This window comes from Lolium rigidum, chromosome 2, assembly GCF_022539505.1.
Source record: "Lolium rigidum isolate FL_2022 chromosome 2, APGP_CSIRO_Lrig_0.1, whole genome shotgun sequence".
Lineage (NCBI taxonomy): Eukaryota > Viridiplantae > Streptophyta > Magnoliopsida > Poales > Poaceae > Lolium > Lolium rigidum.
In genome coordinates, this window is record NC_061509.1 from 189,543,910 (window position 1) to 189,567,573 (window position 23,664).

The 23,664-nt window shown below is 41.9% G+C and overlaps 1 protein-coding gene across 1 annotated transcript; it reads right to left on the reverse strand.

Annotated features, from left to right (window-relative positions):
• Positions 1-241: 241 nt before the first annotated feature.
• On the reverse strand, positions 242-1,638 carry LOC124687861. Its single transcript, XM_047221593.1, has 3 exons — positions 1,378-1,638; positions 595-778; positions 242-474 (listed from the first exon to the last, which is right to left on the reverse strand). Exons 1-3 carry the CDS (start codon positions 1,636-1,638, stop codon positions 242-244), a joined length of 678 nt encoding a protein of 225 aa, XP_047077549.1.
• Between the last annotated feature and the right edge of the window lie 22,026 nt (positions 1,639-23,664).

A 23,664-nucleotide genomic window follows, 5' to 3' on the forward strand; every position in this document is an offset into this window, starting at 1 on the left:
GCCAAATCTTAAAGCAGTAGCTAACAGCTAATCCTACATACGCCCTCAAGCAGAGAGCCAGTAACCTCCCAATAATCCCAGGCCCTCAAGCAGAGAACCATGAACCCATACCCCCAGGTCCTCAAGCAGAGAACCATGAACACAACACCAAAGCGAAAACCGAGTACTACCGACGAGAGATGCGCAGCCTCTGGTTAGGACTGGCCGCTAAGAAAGCAGCAGACAAGAGGGAACCTGCAGCTCAGCGCATAGACATCAGGGTGCGCCTCTGCACAGCCGGGGTCTTGGAAGGCCGAGCAGCCTTGGGCTCAACTCGCTTCAGGTTCCGGCGCACCATCTTCTCAATCTGTTCTATGGAGTTGGCCAGCTGCTGCTCCACGACACAAGCGGGAGCCGGGGGGTCACACGGTCTGGATGGAGTCTGCAAGGAGCAGCCATCAGATACCCCAAGCGTGCCCTCGGCCAAGCAGGCTGCTGACGATGTCGTTGCAACAGCTTCAGCCGAGGCAGTAGGGCCAGAGGCGACGACAGCCAGAGTCTCATCTGTTGGTGGTGCGCTTTGCTGAAAATCCTGGTCTGTTTGTGCTGCATCACCAGACTGCGCTGTTTGTGCAGCAGGGCCAGAGGCGACGACAGCCAGAGTCTCATCTGTTGGTGGTGCGCTTTGCTGAAAACCCTGGTCTGTTTGTGCTGCATCACCAGACTGCGAGGTGGAGTCTTCATCCCACTGGAGCTGCCGAGCCGCAGCATCTCGCAGGCGATTTTTCCACTCAACAGCCTGCAGAACGTTCAGTTAGTATTGCACCAGATTGCCATGAAAACATAACTAGATGCATGAAATTAGTAAATTACGCACAAAAATCTAGTTCTTGTCAGTATAGCAAAATATGGCAATGGAAGCATATCTAGAGGAATGAGATTAGACACGAAAAAACAAGGGAGAAACTGCATTTTCAGTTTTTCACCTATAGTGGAACAAGCTCATGTTCAACACTTAAACAGTACTATGAGCAGGAATAAAAGGCATGAACAGCTAACTGCACACAATTACCTATTTCAGAGAAATGTTGCATGCCTTTTCTGTAGCATACAAGGGAAGTACTGAAGCAATATTTGTTGTAAATTCTAGATTTTCTGTTGCACACAATTAACCATTGAGATCTCAAAAATAGGGTTATAGGTAGATGACTGAACATGGGAGTAAAACTTGACACACAAACACATTGCCGACAGTGAGCATCAAGGTTCTTCTAAAATTGCTGCTAGTAAGGTTATCTGTACAGACAACAAGGTACAGGTAAAATTCACATAGATCATGTAATGCAAAACTGTCATGGTTCATGAAGGAACAGACCCAAATGAGGAAATGGTTATCACCTTGATGACTGATGTGATGTCGCGGAGTGGAGTCCTCGGGTACCACTCGGGCAGAGCGCTCCTCCTCTTCGGGGCAGTCCACGCTGCCCATGCTGGCGGCACGTTCTCCTTGTTGCTAGACGGCAATGGATCCCGTCGAGCCAGCGGCTTGACGCCGCCGTTCTCCACCACAGCTCCGGGAGAGACCAGCCTCCTGATAAAGAATCCACCACTAGAGCGATCTGCTACAGTCGTCCTGCTGGCCATCCTCACTTCGGCCATCTTGGCTGCGATAAAGTTATGGCAGGTCAGCATAACCCAAGAACTTCATCGAAGATGGATACGTAGTCCTAGAAATCACTTTTTTTTTTTTTACCTTGCAGTTGTTCTGCGCTCTCCTGTTCTTCTTTCTTGTGACGAGTCCTGCAGCAAAATCCTAGTACACTCGTCTCTAGTTGCGATTCTTGTACTCCCTGCTACGGCCCCAAGATACCTGCAAAAACGCCTCAACGGGATGAGAACCCAAGAAAATCAGCCGTAACATCAAGAAATGGACTCGAAACACAAAGACGCGGCTATTCCCCCGCCCATTCTAGGCTGTATCCAACTGAAATCCTCTTAACTCCCAAAGATTCGCAACCAAAAGGGCCCAAGAAACGGATCCGGAAAAAGCAAGAATGCCATCTGGGGCGGGCGGGAGGCAACCAAAACTGCTCACCTCAGATTCCTGCCGCTCCGAATCTCACGCCAATTCTCACCCTTCCGCAGATCTGCGAGGACGGAGACAACATAAACGCATCAAGAAATCGCTCGGGAAACGATAAGAACACAACCCCCAAGAAACTGCAAAACTGCTCACGATTTGATCGGCTGTTCCTCGATTCCTGCCGATTCGAACCTCGCGATGGCCACTTCCCTAAGGTACAGCCCTAACCGAGCCCTGATTGATTCCTAGGGTTTGGGCTTGAAGGTGGCTCTGGTTTTCGGGAGTATTGAAGGTGGCTACTGGCTATCTATCTAACGGGGGGGGAGGGGGATGAGGAGCGCGATCTGATTGTGTTTTCAAATGCCGTGCCCAAAACGGGGAGAGTTGTCAATGGACCTAGTGTACGGTTCATAAAATTCGACCGTTGATTGTTCTGGTCTTTTTTTTTTATTGAATTGACTAGGAAATATGCCGTGCATTACTATGGGTTAATATTTATTTTATCATCCCTTGTTTCTTGTGGTAGTTACCGCGTAGAATATTTCACACCAAAATCGATCGACCGACATAACCCTACCTTTACTTCACCCTTTCGTCGTTGTCTACAATCAGTGGCGTACTCTAGCAACTTGGTGAGTACCATGTTGTTGTAGCATACCGACACCGGTCACCCCATTGCCTAGACGCCACCATGAAGAAGGATACATGTTGGTGCGGGGTGAGGCACCCGCTTGATAAAAAATAGAGTTTTTGACTGCCACATGTGAAATGTATTTAAACTATAGGGTTTGTTTAATTGATTTTTCTATCGAGTACCTAAAATCTGGTAAGTAGCTGTGTATGACATAAAGAAAAGCGCTTACCAATTCTTGGTTCGGACAAAGCAAACACAAAGATAGATCAATTTGCTCAGTGGTGACGTTAGCAATGATGTAATCGCATGCTGCACAATTCCTATCTCCATATAGGGGATGATATGTTGCAAACGTATCTATAATTTTTGATGCTCCATGCTTGTTTTGCACCAATTCCAACATGTTTTATAGGCACTTTGTATCATATTATGTCATTATTTGGACTAACCTATTAACAAGTGCCACAGTGCCAGTTTCTGTTTATTATGTCTGTTTATTGCAGAAATAGTCTAAAAATGAAAGTGCTCAGAAAAATCTGGGAAATTCACCAAAATTCTTATTCACCAGAAGACTCCGGGAGCCAGAAGGGGAGTGCCGGGAGAGCCACAGGGTGTCTATGCATGGGCCAGGCGCGACCTGGACCCTGGCCGCGCGTGCCCCATGTATTCCCCCTCGAGCACCGCCTCGCGTCGCCTCTTTGCCTATAAGATCCCCTCTGACCTAAAAGTTACGGGAATATCAGTCTCCGCACACGAAAAGTCCCGAAGCTCCGTCGCCGTCCGAAACCCTAATCCGGGGGACAGAAGTCTCTGTTTCGGCACCCTGCCGGCACGGGGAATTGCCCCCGGTACCTTCTCCATCGACTCCACCGCCATCTTCATCGCCATCACTGCCTCCTATGATGAGGAGGGAGTAGTTCACCCCCGGGGCTGAGGGATCGTACCGGTAGCTATGTGGTTTCTCTCTCTCTCTCTCTCGTGATATGATCTTTTATGTGATCGTGGGCTTTGTAATCTAGATGTTGTTGCGCTACTCTAGTGTTTTATCATATGAACTTTGGGGTCAGCGTGATCGCGGTATGTACCGTGTGTGGATCCCTTATGAATTGTGTAATGTTAGTTCCTCCTATGAATACTCAAAGTGACAGCGTGGCGTGTTCATGGTATTTGGGGCTGCATCTTGAGGTGTGCTTTTATAGCCCATGCACGATGAGTTTGTGTTCTTTATCCAACAAGAAAGTGTTTCGTAGTAGCATGATGAAGTGCTTATATTTATATCTAATTATGATTGCATTGTTGAGAGTGCCACTGGTGAAAGTATGATCCCTGGGCCTTGTTTCCAAATATTACATCACACTCCTTAGTGCCAACGAAGATCTTTTCTGGCACCATTCGTTTACTGTTTTACTGCATGTTTACTTGTTGCATATTTATATTATCGCTCATATTCATCCATACCACCTGTGTTTTACTATCTCTTCGCCGAACTAGTGCACTGATGGCGTGTAAGACACACGTCCGTTAGGAACCCCAAGAGGAAGGTGTGATGCGTACAGCAGCAAGTTTTCCCTCAGTAAGAAACCAAGGTTATCGAACCAGTAGGAGTCAAGGAACACGTGAAGGTTGTTGGTGACGGAGTGTAGTGCGGCGCAACACCGGGGATTCCGGCGCCAACGTGGAACCTGCACAACACAATCAAAGTACTTTGCCCCAACGTAACGAGTGAGGTTGTCAATCTCACCGGCTTGCTGTAAACAAAGGATTAAATGTATAGTGTGGAAGATGATGTTTGTTTGCGAAGAACAGGTAAAGAACGAGTTTGCGATGAGATTGTATTTCAGATGTAAAGAATGGACCGGGGTCCACAGTTCACTAGTGGTGTCTCTCCCATAAGATAAATAGCATGTTGGGTGAACAAATTACGGTTGGGCAATTGACAAATAGAGAGGGCATAACAATGCACATACATATCACGATGACTACTATGAGATTTAATCGGGGCATTACGACAAAGTACATAGACCGCTATCCAGCATGCATCTATGCCTAAAAAGTCCACCTTCAGGTTATCATCCGACCCCTTCCAGTATTAAGTTGCAAACAACAGACAATTGCATTAAGTATGGTGCGTAATGTAATCAACACAAATATCCTTAGACAAAGCATTGATGTTTTATCCCTAGTGGCAACAGCACATCCACAACCTTAGAACTTTCTGTCACTGTCCCAGATTCAATGGAGGCATGAACCCACTATCGAGCATAAATACTCCCTCTTGGAGTCACAAGTATCAACTTGGCCGAGCCTCTACTAGCAACGGAGAGCATGCAAGAACATAAACAACATATATGATAGATTGATAATCAACTTGACATAGTATTCCATATTCATCGGATCCCAACAAACACAACATGTAGCATTACAAATAGACGATCTTGATCATGATAGGCAGCTCACAAGATCTAACATGATAGCACAAGAGGAGAAGACAACCATCTAGCTACTGCTATGGACCCATAGTCCAGGGGTGAACTACTCACACATCAATCCGGAGGCGATCATGGCGATGAAGAGTCCTCCGGGAGATGATTCCCCTCTCCGGCAGGGTGCCGGAGGCGATCTCCTGAATCCCCGAGATGGGATTGGCGGCGACGGCGTCTCTGGAAGGTTTTCCGTATCGTGGCTCTCGGTACTGGGGTTTTCGCGACGAAGGCTATAAGTAGGCGGAAGGGCAGAGTCGGAGGGCTGACGAGGGGCCCACACCATAGGGGGGCGCGGGCCCCACCCGGCCCTATGGTGGCGGCGCCTCGTCGCCCCACTTCGTAACCCTTTCGGTCTTCTGGAAGCTTCGTGGAAAAATAAGACCCTGGGCGTTGATTTCGTCCAATTCCGAGAATATTTCTTTTGTAGGATTTCTGAAACCAAAAACAGCAAAAAACATCAACTGGCTCTTCGGCATCTCGTCAATAGGTTAGTGCCGGAAAATGCATAATAATGACATAAAGTGTGTATAAAACATGTGAGTATCATCATAAAAGTAGCATGGAACATAAGAAATTATAGATACGTTTGAGACGTATCAAGCATCCCTAAGCTTAGTTCCTACTCGCCCTCGAGTAGGTAAACGATAACAAGGATAATTTCTGAAGTGACATGCTATCATAATCTTGATCAATACTATTGTAAAGCATATGAGATGAATGCAGCGATTCGAAGCAATGGTAAAGACAATGAATAAACAAGCTGAATCATATAGCAAAGACTTTTCATGAATAATACTTTCAAGACAAGCATCAATAAGACTTGCATAAGAGTTTACTCATAAAGCAATAAATTCAAACTAAAAATCTTTGAAGCAACACAAAGGAAGATATAAGTTTCAGGAGTTGCTTTCAACTTCAACATGTTTATCTCATGGATAATTGTCAACACAAAGTAATATAACAAGTGCAATAGGTAAACATGTAAGAATCAATGCACACAGTTCACAGAAGTGTTTGCTTCTAAGATAGAAAGAATAGGTAAACTGACTCAACAATAAAGTAGAAGAAAGGCCCTTCGCAGAGGGAAGCATGGATTACTATTTTTGTGCTAGAGCTTTTCATTTTGAAAACATAGAAACAATTTTGTCATCGGTAGTAATAAATCATATGTGTTATGTATAAGACATCCTATAAGTTGCAAGTCTCATGCATAGATTACCAATAGTGCTCGCACCTTGTCCTAATTAGCTTGGATTTACATGGATTATAATTGCATAACATATGTTTCAACCAAGTGTCACAAAGGGGTACCTCTATGCCGCCTGTACAAAGGTCCAAGGAGATAGATCGCATTTGATTTCTCGTTTTTGATAGATCTCAACTTAGGACATCCATACCGGGACAACATAGACAACAGATAATGGACTCCTCTTTAATGCATAAGCATTCAACAACGGATAATATTCTCATAAGAGATTGAGGATTGTTGTCCAAACTGAAACTTTCACCATGGATCATGGCTTTAGTTAGCGGCCCAATGTTCTTCTCTAACAATATGCATACTCAAACCATTTGATCATGATAAATCACCCTTGCTTCAGACAAGACGAACATGCATAACATCTCACATGATATTCAACAAAGGTGTAATAGTTGGTGGCGTCCCCAGAAACATGGTTACCGCTCAACAAGCAACTTATAAGAAATAAGACACATAAGCTACATATTCTTTACCACAATAGTTTTTAAGGCTATTTCCCATGAGCTATATATTGCAAAGACAAAGAATAGAATTTTAAAGGTAGCACTCAAGTAATTTACTTTGGAATGGCAGAGAAATACCATGTAGTAGGTAGGTATGGTGGACACAAATGGCATAGTTTTTGGCTCAAGGATTTGGATGCACGAGAAGAATTCCTCTCAATACAAGGCTTAGGCTAGCAAGGTTGTTTGAAGCAAACTCAAGTATAAACCGGTACAACAAAACTTACATAAGAACATATTGCAAGCATTATAAGACTCTACACTGTTTTCCTTGTTGTTCAAACACCTTAACCAGAAAATATCTAGACTCTAGAGAGACCAATCATGCAAACCAAATTTTAACAAGCTCTATGTAGTTCTTCATTAATGGGTACAAAGTACATGATGCAAGAGTTTAAACATGATCTGTATGAGCACAACAATTGCCAAGTATCAAATTATTCAAGACATTATACCAATTACCACATGAAGCATTTTCTGTTTCCAACCATATAACAATGAACGATGTAGTTTCAACCTTCGCCATGAACATTAAAAGTAAAGCTAAGAACACATGTGTTCATATGCAACAGCGGAGCGTGTCTCTCTCCCAAACAAGGAATGCTAGGATCCGATTTTATTCAAACAAAAACAAAAACAAACAGACGCTCCAAGTAAAGCACATAAGATGTGACGGAATAAAAATATAGTTTCACTAGAGATGACCTGATAAGTTGTCGATGAAGAAGGGATGCCTTGGGCATCCCCAAGCTTAGATGCTTGAGTCTTCTTAAAATATGCAGGGATGAACCACGGGGGCATCCCCAAGCTTAGACTTTTCACTCTTCTTGATCATATTGTATCATCCTCCTCTCTTGACCCTTGAAAACTTCCTCCACACCAAACTCAAAACAAACTCATTAGAGGGTTAGTGCATAATTGAAAATTCATATATTCAGAGGTGACATAATCATTCCTAACACTTCTGGACATTGCACAAAGCCACTGAAAGTTAATGGAACAAAGAAATCCATCAAACATAGCAAAACAGGCAATGCGAAATAAAAGGCAGAATCTGTCAAAACAGAACAGTCCGTAAAGACGAATTTTTCTGGGGCACTTAACTTGCTCAGATGGAAAAGCTCAAATTTAATGAAAGTTGCGTACATATCTGAGGATCACGCACGTAAATTGGCAGATTTTTCTGAGTTACCTACAGAAGGGGCTGCTCAATTTCGTGACAGTAAGAAATCTGTTTCTGCGCAGTAATCCAAATCCAGTATTGACTTTACTATCAAAGACTTTACTTGGCACAACAATGCAATAAAATAAATATAAGGAGAGGTTGCTACAGTAGTAACAACTTCCAGGACTCAAATATAAAACAAAAGTGTAGAAGTAAAATAATGGGTTGTCTCCCATAAGCGCTTTTCTTTAACGCCTTTCAGCTAGGCGCAGAAAGTGTGAATCAAGTATTATCGAGAGATGAAGCATTAACATCATAATTTGTTCTAATAATAGAATCATAAGGTAAATTCATTCTCTTTCTAGGGAAGTGTTCCATACCTTTCTTGAGAGGAAATTGATACTTAATATTACCTTCCTTCATATCAATAATAGCACCAACAGTTCGAAGAAAAGGTCTTCCCAATATAATGGGACAAAATGCATTGCATTCAATATCCAAGACAACAAAATCAACGGGGACAAGGTTATTGTTAACCATAATGCGAAAATTATCGATCCTCCCCAAAGGTTTCTTTATAGCATTATCAGCAAGATTAACATCCAAATAACAATTTTTCAATGTTGGCAAGTCAAGCGTATCATAGATTTTCTTAGGCATAACAGAAATACTTGCACCAAGATCACATAAAGCATTACAATCAAAATCATTGACCTTCATCTTAATGATGGGCTCCCAACCATCTTCCAACTTCCTAGGAATAGAAGTTTCAAGTTTTAATTTATCTTCTCTAGCTTTTATGAGAGCATTTGTAATATGTTTTGTAAAGGCCAAATTTATAGCACTAGCATTGGGACTTCTAGCAAGTTTTTGTAAGAACTTTATAACTTCAGAGATGTGACAATCATCAAAATCTAAACCATTATGATCTATAGCAATGGGATCATTGTCCCCAATATTTTGAAAAATTTCAGCAGTTTTATCACAAACGGTTTCAACGAGTTTTAGCAGTTTCAGTAGTTTCAGGCAATTTTGCACGCTTTGCACTAGGAGTAGAAACATTGCCAACACCAATTATTTTACCATTGATAGTAGGGGGTGTAGCAACATGTGAAGCATCATCATTACTAGTGGTGGTAATAGTCCAAACTTTAGCTACATTATTCTCTTTAGTTAGTTTTTCTTCTCTTTCCCACCTAGCATGCAATTCAGCCATCAATCTAATATTTTTATTAATTCGAACTTGGATGGCGTTTGCTGTAGCAAATGACTTAATATCTTTATCTTCATTAGGCATAACTTTCAGTTTTAAAAGATCAACATCAGAGGCAAGACTATCAACCTTAGAAGCAAGAATATCAATTTTATCAAGCTTTTCTTCAACAGATTTGTTAAAAGCAGTTTGTGTACTAATTAATTCTTTAAGCATGGCTTCAAGACCAGGGGGTACACTCCTATTATTGTTGTAAGAATTACCATAACCATTACCATTATTAGAAGGATATGGCATATAGTTGTTACCAGAATTATTCCTATAAGCATTGTTGTTGAAATTATTACTTTTAATGAAGTTCACATCAACATGCTTGATACGTCTCAAACGTCTCAATAATTTCTTATGTTCCATGCTAATTTTATGATGATACTCACATGTTTTATACACACTTTATGTCATTATTATGCATTTTACGGCACTAACCTATTGACGAGATGCCGAAGAGCCAGTTGTTGTTTTCTGCTGTTTTTGTTTCGAAATCCTACAAAGGAAATATTCTCGGAATTGGACGAAATCAATGCCCAGGGTCTTATTTTTCCACGAAGCTTCCAGAAGACCGAAAGGGATACGAAGTGGGGCGACGAGGCGCCCAGACCACAGGGTCGCGTGGCCAACAGTGGGCCCGCGCCGCCCTATGGTGTGGGGCTTCGTGCCTCCACCGACGCTACCCTTCCGCCTACTTAAAGCCTTCGTCGTGAAAACCCCAGTACCGAGAGCCACGATACGGAAAACCTTCCAGAGACGCCGCCGCCACCAATCCCATCTCGGGGGATTCAGGAGATCGCCTCCGGCACCCTGCCGGAGAGGGGAATCATCTCCGGAGGACTCTTCATCACCATGATCGCCTCCGGATTGATGTGTGAGTAGTTCAACCCTGGACTATGGGTCCATAGCAGTAGCTAGATAGTTGTCTTCTCCTCATTGTGCTATCATGTTAGATCTTGTGAGCTGCCTATCATGATCAAGATCATCTATTTGTAATGCTACATGTTGTGTTTGTTGGGATCCGATGAATATTGAATACTATGTCAAGTTGATTATCAATCTATCATATATGTGTTGTTTATGTTCTTGCATGCTCTCCGTTGCTAGTAGAGGCTCGGCCAAGTTGATACTTGTGACTCCAAGAGGGAGTATTTATGCTCGATAGTGGGTTCATGACTCCATTGAATGCTGGGACAGTGATGAAAAGTTCTAAGGTTGTGGATGTGTCTGTTGCCACTAGGGATAAAACATCAATGCTTTGTCTAAGGATATTTGTGTTGATTACACTACGCACCATACTTAATGCAATTGTCTCGTTGTTTGCAACTTAATACTGGAAGGGGTTCGGATGATAACCTGAAGGTGGACTTTTTAGGCATAGATGCATGCTGGATAGCGGTCTATGTACTTTGTCGTAATGCCCTGATTAAATCTCATAGTAGTCATCGTGATATATGTATGTGCATTGTTATGCCTTCTTTATTTGTCAATTGCCCAACTGTAATTTATTCACCCAACATGTCATTTATCTTATGGGAGAGACACCACTAGTGAACTGTGGACCCCGGTCCATTCTTTACATCTGAAATACAATCTACTGCAAACTCTGTTCTTTACTGTTCTTCGCAAACAAACATCATCTTCCACACTATACATCCAATCATTTGTTTACAGCAAGCCGGTGAGATTGACAACCTCACTGTTACGTTGGGGCAAAGTACTTTGATTGTGTTGTGCAGGTTCCACGTTGGCGCCGGAATCCCTGGTGTTTCGCCGCACTACACTCCGTCACCAACGACCTTCACGTGATCCTTGACTCCTACTGGTTCGATAAACCTTGGTTTCTTACTGAGGGAAACTTGTTGCTGTACGCATCACACCTTCCACTTGGGGTTCCCAACGGGCGTGTGCTTTACGCGTATCAATGCTCTTCTTGAGCAACCAATGAAGCTAAAGGAACATTATTAGGATCAACATTAGATCTACCATTCACAAGCATAGACATAATAGCATCAATCTTATCACTCAAGGAGGAGGTTTCTTCAACAGAATTTACCTTCTTACCTTGTGGAGCTCTTTCCGTGTGCCATTCAGAGTAATTTATCATCATATCATCAAGGAGCTTTGTTGCCGCGCCTAAGGTGATGGACATAAAAGTACCTCCAGCAGCTGAATCCAATAGGTTCCGCGAAGAAAAATTCAATCCTGCATAGAAGGTTTGGATGCTCATCCAAGTAGTCAGTCCATGGGTAAGGCAATTCTTTACCAAAGATTTCATTCTTTCCCATGCTTGGGCAACATGCTCATTATCCAATTGCTTAAAATTCATTATGCTACTTCTCAAAGATATAATTTTAGCGGGAGGATAATATCTACCAATGAAAGCATCCTTACATTTAGTCCATGAATCAATACCATTCTTAGGCAAAGATAGCAACCAATCTTTAGCTCTTCCTCTTAAGGAGAAAGGAAACAATTTCAATTTTATAATGTCACCATCTACATCCTTATACTTTTGCATTTCACAAAGTTCAACAAAATTATTAAGATGGGCAGCATCATCATCGAACTAACACCGGAAAATTGCTCTCTCATAACAAGATTTAGTAAAGCAGGTTTAATTTCATAAAATTCTCGTCGTAGTAGCGAGTGGAGCAATAGGTGTGCATAGGAAATCATTATTATTTGTACTAGTGAAGTCACACAACTTAGTATTCTCAGCAGTATTCATTTTAACAGTAGTAAATAAAGCAAACTAAATAAAGTAAATGCAAGTAACTAATTTTTTGTGTTTTTAATATAGAGATCAAGACAGTAAATAAAGTAAAGCTAGTAACTATTTTTTGTGTGTTTTTGATATAGAAAGCAAACAAAGCAGTAAATAAAATAAAGTAAAGCAAGACAAAAACAAAGTAAAGAGATTGGATGTGGGAGACTCCCCTTGCAGCGTGTCTTGATCTCCCCGGCAACGGCGCCAGAAAAAGTGCTTGATGGCGTGTAAGACACACGTCCGTTGGGAACCCCAAGAGGAAGGTGTGATGCGTACAGTAGCAAGTTTTCCCTCAGTAAGAAACCAAGGTTATCGAACCAGTAGGAGTTAAGGAACACGTGAAGGTTGTTGGTGGCGGAGTGTAGTGCGGCGCAACACCAGGGATTCCGGCGCCAACGTGGAACCTGCACAACACAATCAAAGTACTTTGCCCCAACGTAACGGTGAGGTTGTCAATCTCACCGGCTTGCTATAAACAAAGGATTAAATGTATAGTGTGGAAGATGATGTTTGTTTGCGAAGAACGATAAAGAACAGAGTTTGCGATAGATTGTATTTCAGATGTAAAGAATGGACCGGGGTCCACAGTTCACTAGTGGTGTCTCTCCCATAAGATAAATAGCATGTTGGGTGAACAAATTACAGTTGGGCAATGGACAAATAGAGAGGGCATAACAATGCACATACATATCACGATGACTACTATGAGATTTAATCAGGGCATTACGACAAAGTACATAGACCGCTATCCAGCATGCATCTATGCCTAAAAAGTCCACCTTCAGGTTATCGTCTGAACCCCTTCCAGTATTAAGTTGAAAACAATAGACAATTGCATTAAGTATGGTGCGTAATGTAATCAACACAAATATCCTTAGACAAAGCATTGATGTTTTATCCCTAGTGACAACAACACATCCACAACCTTAGAACTTTCTGTCACTGTCCCAGATTCAATGGAGGCATGAACCCACTATCGAGCATAAATACTCCCTCTTGGAGTCACAAGTATCAACTTGGCCAGAGCCTCTACTAGCAACGGAGAGCATGCAAGAACATAAACAACATATATGATAGATTGATAATCAACTTGACATAGTATTCCATATTCATCGGATCCAAACAAACACAACATGTAGCATTACAAATAGACGATCTTGATCATGATAGGCAGCTCACAAGATCTAACATGATAGCACAAGAGGAGAAGACAACCATCTAGCTACTGCTATGGACCCATAGTCCAGGGGTGAACTACTCACACATCAATCCGGAGGCGATCATGGCGATGAAGAGTCCTCCGGGAGATGATTCCCCTCTCGGCAGGGTGCCGGAGGCGATCTCCTGAATCCCTCGAGATGGGATTGGCGGCGGCGGCGTCTCTGGAAGGTTTTCCGTATCGTGGCTCTCGGTACTGGGGTTTTCGCGACGAAGGCTATAAGTAGGCGGAAGGGCAGAGTCGGAGGGCTGACGAGGGGCCCACACCATAGGGCGGCGGGGGCCGCGCGGCCCTATGGTGGCGGCGCCTCGTCGCCCCACTTCGTAACCCTTTCGGTCTTCTGGAAGCTTCGTGGAAAAATAAGACCCTGGGCGTTGATTTCGTCCAATTCCGAGAATATTTCCTTTGTAGGATTTCTGAAACCAAAAACAACAGAAAACAGCAACTGGCTCTTTGGCATCTCGTCAATAGGTTAGTGCCGGAAAATGCATAATAATGACATAAAGTGTGTATAAAACATGTGAGTATCATCATAAAAGTAGCATGGAACATAAGAAATTATAGATACGTTTGAGACGTATTATGCACCTATACATTTGACAAATGTATCGGGTGTGTTGGGGACACAAGATACTTTTGCATCTTAATTGCAGGGTTGCTTGAGAGGGATATCTTTGACCTCTACCTCCCTGAGTTCGATAAACCTTGGGTGATTCACTTAAGGAAAACTTGCTGATGTTCTATAAACCTCTGCTCTTGGAGGACCAACACTGTCTAAAGGAATAGGAGTGTGCGTAGACATCAGGGGAGTTTGGTTTACTAGGCTTATTTTCGCTTTGCCATGCGGACAGGCTCTATGGAGAAGGCCTGTTTGAAAAGGCTCATTGGGCCAAAAACTACACGTTGTTTGGTTGCTTCCGAAGCCATTTTCTACATTGGAAAGAGAAGATAGGTCTCATTGTTTGGTCGGTTGCATGCTTTTTCTAGCCTCACCTATATGGCAACATGGTAACCTTACCTCACCCATCACAAGATCAGGACCACGAAGCCAACCACCACCATGGCACCGCCGTTCACGCCAGTTACAAGCATCACCACGTCGCCAACCACGAAGCTGAACACCACCATGACACCACCGGTCACGCCGTTCACAAGCTTCGGCACGTCGGCGATCATGAAGCTAGACACCACCATGGCACCGTCGTTCACACCGGTCACAAGCATCACCACGTCGCCAACCACGAAGACGAACACCAACATGACACCATTAGTCAAGCCGGTCACAAGCATCACTACGTCGCCGACCACGAAGACGAATACCACCATGACACCATTGTTCACACCTGTCACAAGCATCACCATGTCGTCGACCACAAAGACGAAGAACCCCATGGCACTGCCGGTCACTTCGCCGACCACGAAGACGAAGACCACCATGACACCGCCGTTGATGCCCGTCACAAGCATCATCATGTCACCGATGACGAAGCTGAATACCACCATGACACCGCCGGTCACGCCGGTCACAAGCATCACCGCGTCGCCGACCACCAAAACGAACATCACCATGCCGCCACCACCATGGATTATAATCTCTCACTTCTCACATATCATCACCACGTCGCCATCCATGAAAATGGCAAGCGAGAAGTTGAGCAAGAATACTCCAAACTATATTCACACATACTTACACATTACACTATACTAGCGAGTCATTTATCTATCCGTGTATGTACACCGAAACAAAAACCTGTCAACATGAAAGTCATACGGAATGGTGAGGTGAACCCACTCCTCAAAGGAAGTTTCAAACGGTTGAGCGTGTGCGACGAATTTGACAAAATTTGCTTAAAACTTCATACACGAAATTAATGAGTTACGACTGACGAAACTCGAAACCGATTATCAGAATTGATTCATATCTTCGACACACATCTTTTTCATTACAAATTATTTTGATTCCAACTATGTTTGTGTTGATTTGAAGAGAGGGTGTGTGGAGTAGTGTAAGGAAAAGTGAGCTTAGCAAGAGCACTGATACGTCCAAAACGTATCTACTTTCCCGAACACTTTTGCTATTGTTTTGCCTCTAATTTGTGTATTTTGGATGCAACTAACACGGACTAACGCTGTTTTCAGCGAAGCTGATTACGGTGTCTCGTTTTTGTGCGAAATCCAACTTTCGGGAAAAACCTCGGAATTTATGCGAAGGCCCTATTTTCCCGGAAAACTCACGGAGCCGAAGGGCAAGTCGGGTGGAGGCCCGAGGGCCCCACACCCTAGGGCGGCGCGGCCCAGGAGGGGGGCGCACGGCCCTAGCGTGTGGCCCCCTCGGCCAGCCTCCGACGCCCTCCTTCGGACTACTTATCGCCTTCGACCTAAAAACGCACGGGGAGAAGTCGAAGTCGCCAGAAACCCTCCAGAACGCCGCCACATCGCGAAACTCCGTCTCGGGAGCCAGAAGTCTCCGTTCTGGCACTCCGCCGGGATGGGGAATTGGAGGAGATCATCGCCATCATCATCACCGACGCCTCTCCATCGACCAACCATGTTTCCCCCATCCATGTGTGAGTAATTCCCCCGATGTAGGCTGAAGGGGATGGTAGGGATTGGATGAGATTGGTCATGTAATAGTGTAAGATTGTTAGGGCATAGTGTCTAGTGTCCGTAATTGGTACTTTGATGATATTGTTGCAACTTGTTATGCTTAATGCTTGTAACTAGGGCCCGAGTGCCATGATCTCAGATCTGAACATGTTATTATTTCATCATGATATTCATTGTTTATGGTCTTACTCGCAAGTTGTATACACATGTCGCTGTCCGGAACCAATGGCCCCGAAGTGACGAAATCGGGACAACCGGAGGGGATGGTAGTGATGTGAGGATCACATGTGTTCACGGAGTGTTAATGCTTTGCTCCGGTACTCTATTAAAAGGAGTACCTTAATATCCGATAGATTCCCTTGAGGCCCGGCTGCCACCGGTCTGGTAGGACAAAAGATGTTGTGCAAGTTTCTCATTGCGAGCACGTACGACTATAATTGGAACACATGCCTATTGATTGCTTTGTACTTAGACACCGTTTTATTATTATCCGCAAATTCCCTGCTTGATTGTTACATGAGTTTCTCTCATCCATGCAACGCCCGTTATCCGTCCCCGTGCCTACGGTATTTTAATCCTGCTTGTTTACTATAATCACTTCTGCTTGTCTTTGTTACTTCTGTCTTTGTTATTTCACTACGCTACTTGCTATAAAGCTGTTACTATCGATAAACTCTTGCGAGCAAGTCTGTTTCCAGGTGCAGCTGAATTGACAACTCCGCTGTTAAGGCTTTCAAGTATTCTTTGTCTCCCCTTGTGTCGAATCAATAAATTGGGGGTTTTACTACCCGCGAAGACTGCTGCGATCCCCTATACTTGTGGGTTATCAAGACCGTTTTCTGGCGCCGTTGCCGGGGAGCATAGCTTTATTTGGAAGTTCACTTGGATTGATATTGTTCGCTGCAAATTCTCCATCATGGGTAAAACTCGCGATCCTAAAGTCGATATATTACCATCCACTACAAGAAAAGGTACAACTCTGAGTACCTCTGCTGCTCTTGATTCACCATCTGTGATTGATAAACTTGTTTCACCACCACATGCTTCACTTGCTGGTACTTCTGCTGAATCTGAAAATTCTTATAATATTGATGATGCTTCTGTTGTGCTTGATGATAGTGGTTCATTGGGATCTTTTCTAGATGCTACAATTGCTAGGTCTAGACAAATTGAAAATACTGAAACTCCTGATGTTACTACACCTGTTAATTCACCTGAACTTGATTATTCTAGTGATGATCCTGATGAAGATTATGTGGAGCTTAATGATGATTTTATTAATAGATGCAATGCTACTGCTGATGCAAGAAAAATTAAAAAGTTTCTCACACAATATCTTGTTAGACATAAGTTATCTCCCGATCCTAAATTTGCCACATCTCCTATATGCATTAAGGATAAAGATTATGATTTTTCTCTTGATCTATCTCATATAGCTATTGTAGAGAAAGCACCCTTTTGTGGTACTTGAAAAAGAAAGTGTCTGTAGAACACATGATTGAACTTTCTTCTATGAGTAGCTTGTTTTCCGATGATGTCAAGATGCGTACTTATTTTGTCGCTAAATTTTTTCCTTTCTCATTAAAGGATGATGCTAAAACTTGGTATAATAATTTGCCTCCTGGTTCTATTAAAAGTCCAACTGATTTGCGTGATGTTTTCTTTCGAAAATACTTTCCTGCTAGTGCTCAACATGTTGCTTTACGAGAAAATTTATAGATTTGACCGGGGAGATGAAGAGAAATTGCCCGAGGCTTGGGCAAGATTTTGTTCTCTTATCGAGCTCGACCTGGACATGATTTAGAAAAGAATGATCTACTTGATATATTTTATAGTGGACTAACCATTGAGTCTAGGGCATACCTGGATAGTTGTGCTGGTTGTGTTTTCAGGAAAAGAACTCCAGACGAAGCTAAAGAATTATTGGCTAAAATAGGCCGGAATCATGATGATTGGACTACGCCTGAACCAATTCCAACGCCAATATTGAAGAAGAGGGGTTTAATTAAATTGAATGATGAAGATATGAGGGAAGCCAAGAAGTCTCTCAAGGAGAAAGGTATTAAATGCGAAGATGTGAAGAATCTACCTCCCATAGAAGATATATGTGAGATAATTCCCCCTTCATCCATGATTGAGGTAAACTCCCTTCAGCGCTTTACTAGGGAAGATATTCCGTATTCAAAACCTCCTGCGCAATGCTTAGATGAGTTTGATAATTATATTGTTAAGCAAGAAAATTTTAATATGAGAGTAGAGAATCATCAAATGGAAAATTCTCAAGCTATTAGCAATTTGCATGATATTGTGGAGAGAACCTCCAATGATGTTAAGATGCTTGTTAAACATTTTCAAATGGTTCAAACTCAAATTGATCAACTCACTAAAGTGCAAAATGACTTATTACAAAATAATTCTAAAGAGAAACATGCTTATGAAGTAACAACTAGAGGTGGTGTCTCAACCCAGGATCCTCTATATCCTGAAGGGCATCCCAAAATAATTGAACAAGATTCTCAACGCATTGAATCTAGAGCTCCTTCTAAGAAAAAGAAAAAGAAACATAAAAATGTTGTAGAATCCTCTGAACCTGTTAATTATCCTAATAGTATTTCTATTTCTGATGTTGAAACTGAAAGTGGTAATGAACATGATAATAATAAAGATAATGATAAGAATGATGCTTCTGATAAAGAAGAGGTTGAAGATGAACCTGAAAAGCAAGATAAAAATAAAAAGTATACTAAAGAAGATTTTATTGCTAAGAAACATGGTAATGAAAGGGAACCTTGGGTGCAAAAGCAAATGCCTTTTCCTGCTAAGAAACTAAAATCAAAGGAAGAAGAACACTATAATAAATTTTGTGATTGGATGAAACCTTTATTCTTGCAAATCCCTTTGATCGATGCTATTAAATTGCCTCCTCATTCAAAGTATATGAAAGATATTGTTACTAACAAAAGGAAAATCCCCAATGAGGAAATTTCCACTATGCTTGCTAATTACTCTTTCAATGGCAAAGTTCCAATGAAGTTGGGCGACCCGGTATACCTACTATTCCTTGTTCTATTAAGAATAATTATGTTAAAAGCTGCTCTATGTGACTTGGGAGCCGGTGTTAGTGTTATGCCTTTTTCTCTTTATAAGAGACTTTACTTAGATAATTTGATACCTACTTGATATATCTTTGCAAATGGCTGATAAATCTACTGCTATTCCTGTTGGTATATGTGAGGATGTTCCTGTTCAAGTTACTAATAAGCTGCTTGATATTAACTGATTTTGTTGTGTTGGAAATGCACGAAGATGATAATATGTCTATTATTCTTGGGAGACCTTTTCTTAACACCGCAGGGGCTGTTATTGATTGCAATAAAGGAAAGGTTACTTTCAATGTTGATGATAGGGAGCACACCGTCTATTTCCCCAAGAGGATTGAAAAAGCATGTGGAGTTAATACTATTTCTAATGTGAGAACTATCAAAGTTGGAACTATTGATTGTCCTATATATGAGCCTAAAGAAGAATATCAAACTCTTGTGATTGGATCCATATCAATACAATACAAGGTAACATGATTGATTTGAGGTTTATTTCTTCATATGCTATGTAAAATTTATTTGGTGACAAGACTTGATCAACCTTGTTAACAAATACTTTTTATATGCATAGAGGAAGTAAACAACATTTCTTTCTTCCTCCACTTATCCTACTTGCTGTAGCACTTTTATTTTGCAAAGTTCCTTAGTTAATTAGATATTTCAAAAAAATTCCTGGCCAGTAATAATAAATTTAATACCCAGAAATGTGCATTTTTCAAAGTTTTCAAAAATTCACAAAAATTATACCGTTGGTCCTATTTTTCGAAAATGCACCTGGGAGCACCTGGGGATGACCAGTGGGGCACCCCAGGGTGGCACCCCACAGGCTGGCGCGGCCAGCAAGACGGGCGCGCCACCCTGGTGTGTGGGCCCCCCTTTGCCCCACTTCAGCATCTCTTCCTCCCACACTCTTCTCTCTCCCGAAAAAATCGACACCGGCTTCCTCTCACTCGTGTTTTTGCTCAAGAACTCCAGATTTCTCGATCTCTTTGCTCAGCCCAGATTTCTGTCTGAAATTTGGCACATTTGCTCTTCGGTATGTGACTCCTCCAACCATCCAAGTAGAATTTTGTTTGGTTGAGTATATCTTGAATATTTTCCTGCTGTAGGTAACATGTTTAGTGAGCTTGCATGCTTGTTCTAAGCGGTAGAAACTAGTTTTGATGCATGATTAGTACTCTAGCAAGTTCCTATGGTAGTTTCCCTCGATTATATGTCACCAAATCAAATTTTATATTGTTTGTTGAAAAATTTCAGAAAATGGAAGGGAGTAGGCACCAACTCAACCAACAAGAATTGGAGGTGCAACAGGTCATGAGAGTTCGCCGCGAAGAAGGAGTATACCCCGCTTACTACCCGTGCGTGGATTTTATGAGTAGTGCAGGAATCTTGCAAGATGTTCGAAGTCTGATTTCTCGTGCAGGGTTGGATGATTTTGTTGATGGTGAACCATGCCAATATGCAAAACTGACTATGTCAGTAGTACAGGATTTTAAATTCAGTTGGTCACGATCTAACCCCATGGTCCAATACAAAATTTATAATAAAACTGTCAACTTGCCATTCAATGATTTTTGTGCAACAATCAAAGTACCGCAATGGGGATCATGCGAGAAGATAAGGGGATCGCCGCAAGAGTTCTTGGACCTCTTCAAGATGATTTGTCATGGAAGAAGCTTCTCAGAGGATGGTGGTAAAATCGGTAGCATTCATCTCCCGGCTATTCGTTACTTTGCTTATTTCATCACCAAGTGCGTTCTAGCAAGAAGGAATGGAAGTAAAATATCTATCCGGGATCTAGCCTTTCTAGCTGCTTGCATTACAAGGTAATGGGACTTATAACTTGGGTGCTTTGATAGCCAACGAGACTTGCTACTAACCGTGAGAAGGGAGGAATTTGTGGAGGTCTCATCGCCTCTCGCTTATTAGCTATGCATGGTGTAGAACCTCACCATCTTGATATTCAGCTCCCCATAGAGAAACTTGACATAGTCTCCATGATTAAGCATGAATTTGTTTCGATTCGTCTAATTTGAGCAACCTTGTCTTACATAATAACATTTTACAAGAAAGCTTGGAGATTAACTAAGAAAACTGAAAAATTAGTAGGATTGCCTGCACCTGCTCTGTTTAACCTTGATTCCAGGGAGGATTGGTCAGTCACGGAAGGTGAACTGAATGCATACATAAAGGGAGATGGCCATCGTGTAAGGGACAACACGGATAAGGTCGAGGAACACCTCGACTCGTCATCATATGCAGCAAGTTCTTCGCATCAACAAGTTGGGCATGAGGAGCCTCCACGCTTTTCTTCTGCATCGGTACCTTATTATGACTACGCCATGTATGATCCACCGGCGTGGAACCCAGACCCTCGCTGGGGTTGATCTCCACTTAGGCCAAAAGCCTAAGCTTGGGGGGTATACCGGCATCACTCATTCTTTGCATATTATGGTTGCTGTATACTTGTATATACTTGTTTAGTTTCTTTGAGTGGCTTTCTAATGAGAGGGAGATGATATTTGGGGAAGTGCTGCCTGAAAACAGATTCTGGACTGTTACTAAAAAAATTCGTGCGCACATCCAGAACCTTATTTTGAGCTGCCAATTTTTGTGCATGTTCCCCAGGTTGTTATCTAACTTTCATTAGTTGAACACTTTTCGATCTGAGCAGTTTAAGAATTTCTTTAAAATCGATTACTGTACTGCTGTCAAGTTTTGGCAGATTTCTGCCATCTTGCTTTTCTGTGTTTCTTTTAGTTTTCACTTTCTTATTCTTGTTTTGTTTCTTTCCTAAAACACAAAAAGACCAAAAATATTTCTGTTGTTTCTCTTCACCACTTGTTTACTTTGGTTTCTTGCATTTGTCTTGCTTTATTTGCTATTGCTAGTTTGCTATAAGAAAACCCAAAAAGATTGTGCTTTGTTTGTTTGCTTGCTTCTTTTTATTCTTGTTTCCAAATTCGAAAACACCAAAAATATTTGCTGTTCTTCTTTGGTTTTGTAAATTTCTTTATGAGTTCAATGGTCTTCGGTGGCTGGAGCGTGGTTTTCATTTCATATTATCCAAGCTACACAAGTGAAAAGGCAATAATGACGATATACGACGATCTGATTGTGGTGAGAGGTCTGGTATGAACTCTATTTGTTTTCATTTTTGTACATATACTCATCCATGTGAGCATGCTTAGTTGGTTCATGTGAGGTATATGTCATTTAAGAAAGTCTAGTAGTTCATGATCTCTCATGTTTAGCTCCAATTTATTAATATGAGTAGCATGTCATGGATGTTTGCTTGCATTGTTTTATTCATAGATAGGTATGATATTGTGGTATCCTCCTCCGAATAATTCGTTTGAATTAACTTGGCACATGCTCACGCATGCATATGGCTGAACAAAAGTCAATTAAGCCTCGATGATTTATATTGCTTCGGAGTTCGGTATCACTTTTATGCCTCGGTTAATTTATTTTGCCGCAAGCATGATTATGACGATTCTTGCTCTCTTGATTTGTTGCTCCCTAGTCTTTTGCTAGCCTTCACTTGTGCTGAGCGGGAACGCTGCTCGTGCTTCCAAACACATGAAAACCAAGTTATTCCGAGTGTCCACCATAAATACCTATGCATGGCATTTCAAACCATTCCAAGTAAATTCTCATGCGCTACCTTTAAACCTTCAAAATGCTTCTCAATTTGTGTTAATGTTTCATAGCTCATGAGGAAGTATGTGGTGTTTAACTTTCAACCTTGTCATTTACTCTTGACGGACTTTCATATGGACTAGTGGCACATCCGCTTATCCAATAATTTTGCAAAAAGAGCTGGCAATGGGGTTCCCGGCCCCAATTAATCAACTTTCACTAATAATTCTCTTCACATGTTTTGCTCCGATTCATCGGTAAGCAACTTAATTTTGCAAATAGACACTCCTCCATGGTATGTGATTGATGGAAGGCACCCGAGGATTCGGTTAGCCATGGCTTGTGTAAGCAAAGGTTGGGGGGAGTGTCACCCATAATAAAACTAAAATACGTGTGTAAACAAAAGAGAAGAGGGATGATCTACCTTCGTTGGTAGAGATAACGTCCTTCATGGGAGCCGCTCTTGGAAGTCCGGTTGGCGAGGTAGTTGGTGTACCCATTACCATTCGTTGACAACAACAAACACCTCTCAAAACAATTTTACTCCCGTTTTAAAAATGAAAAGCTCTAGCGCATGTTAATCCCTGCTTCCCTCTGCGAAGGGTCAATCTTTTACTTTTATGTTGTGTCTCCATCCTTTCTTTGAGCACTTTCTTGAGAGCACAACTATCATTCTTAGTATAATATGCTTGTCTCAAGATATAATTGATTGTAGTGTAACTTTGATGCTTTTATCTTTGACAATCACTATTTCTAGTCTTTCTATGAACTTCAGAGGTGCCTGAGCATTTATGTTTTGCTGATCAAATATGGGCAAGCGAGATACCGCTCTATCATACTCTTTTATGAACATTGCAATCCTGCTTATATACATGATTCATGATGCTTATTATTGATTGTTGGTACCTTTCCATGATTGACATAGCTATTGGATGATTTTATTTGCATATATCCTA

Coding starts and splice junctions, on each gene's coding strand:
- LOC124687861 (XM_047221593.1), bottom strand. CDS start 1,638: ATGGCCGAAGTGAGGATGGCCAGCAGGACGACTGTAGCAGATCGCTCT. Junction 779..1,377: donor ACATCACATCAGTCATCAAG/GTGATAACCATT, acceptor AACGTTCTGCAG/GCTGTTGAGTGGAAAAATCG. Junction 475..594: donor TGCACAAACAGCGCAGTCTG/GTGATGCAGCAC, acceptor CGACATCGTCAG/CAGCCTGCTTGGCCGAGGGC.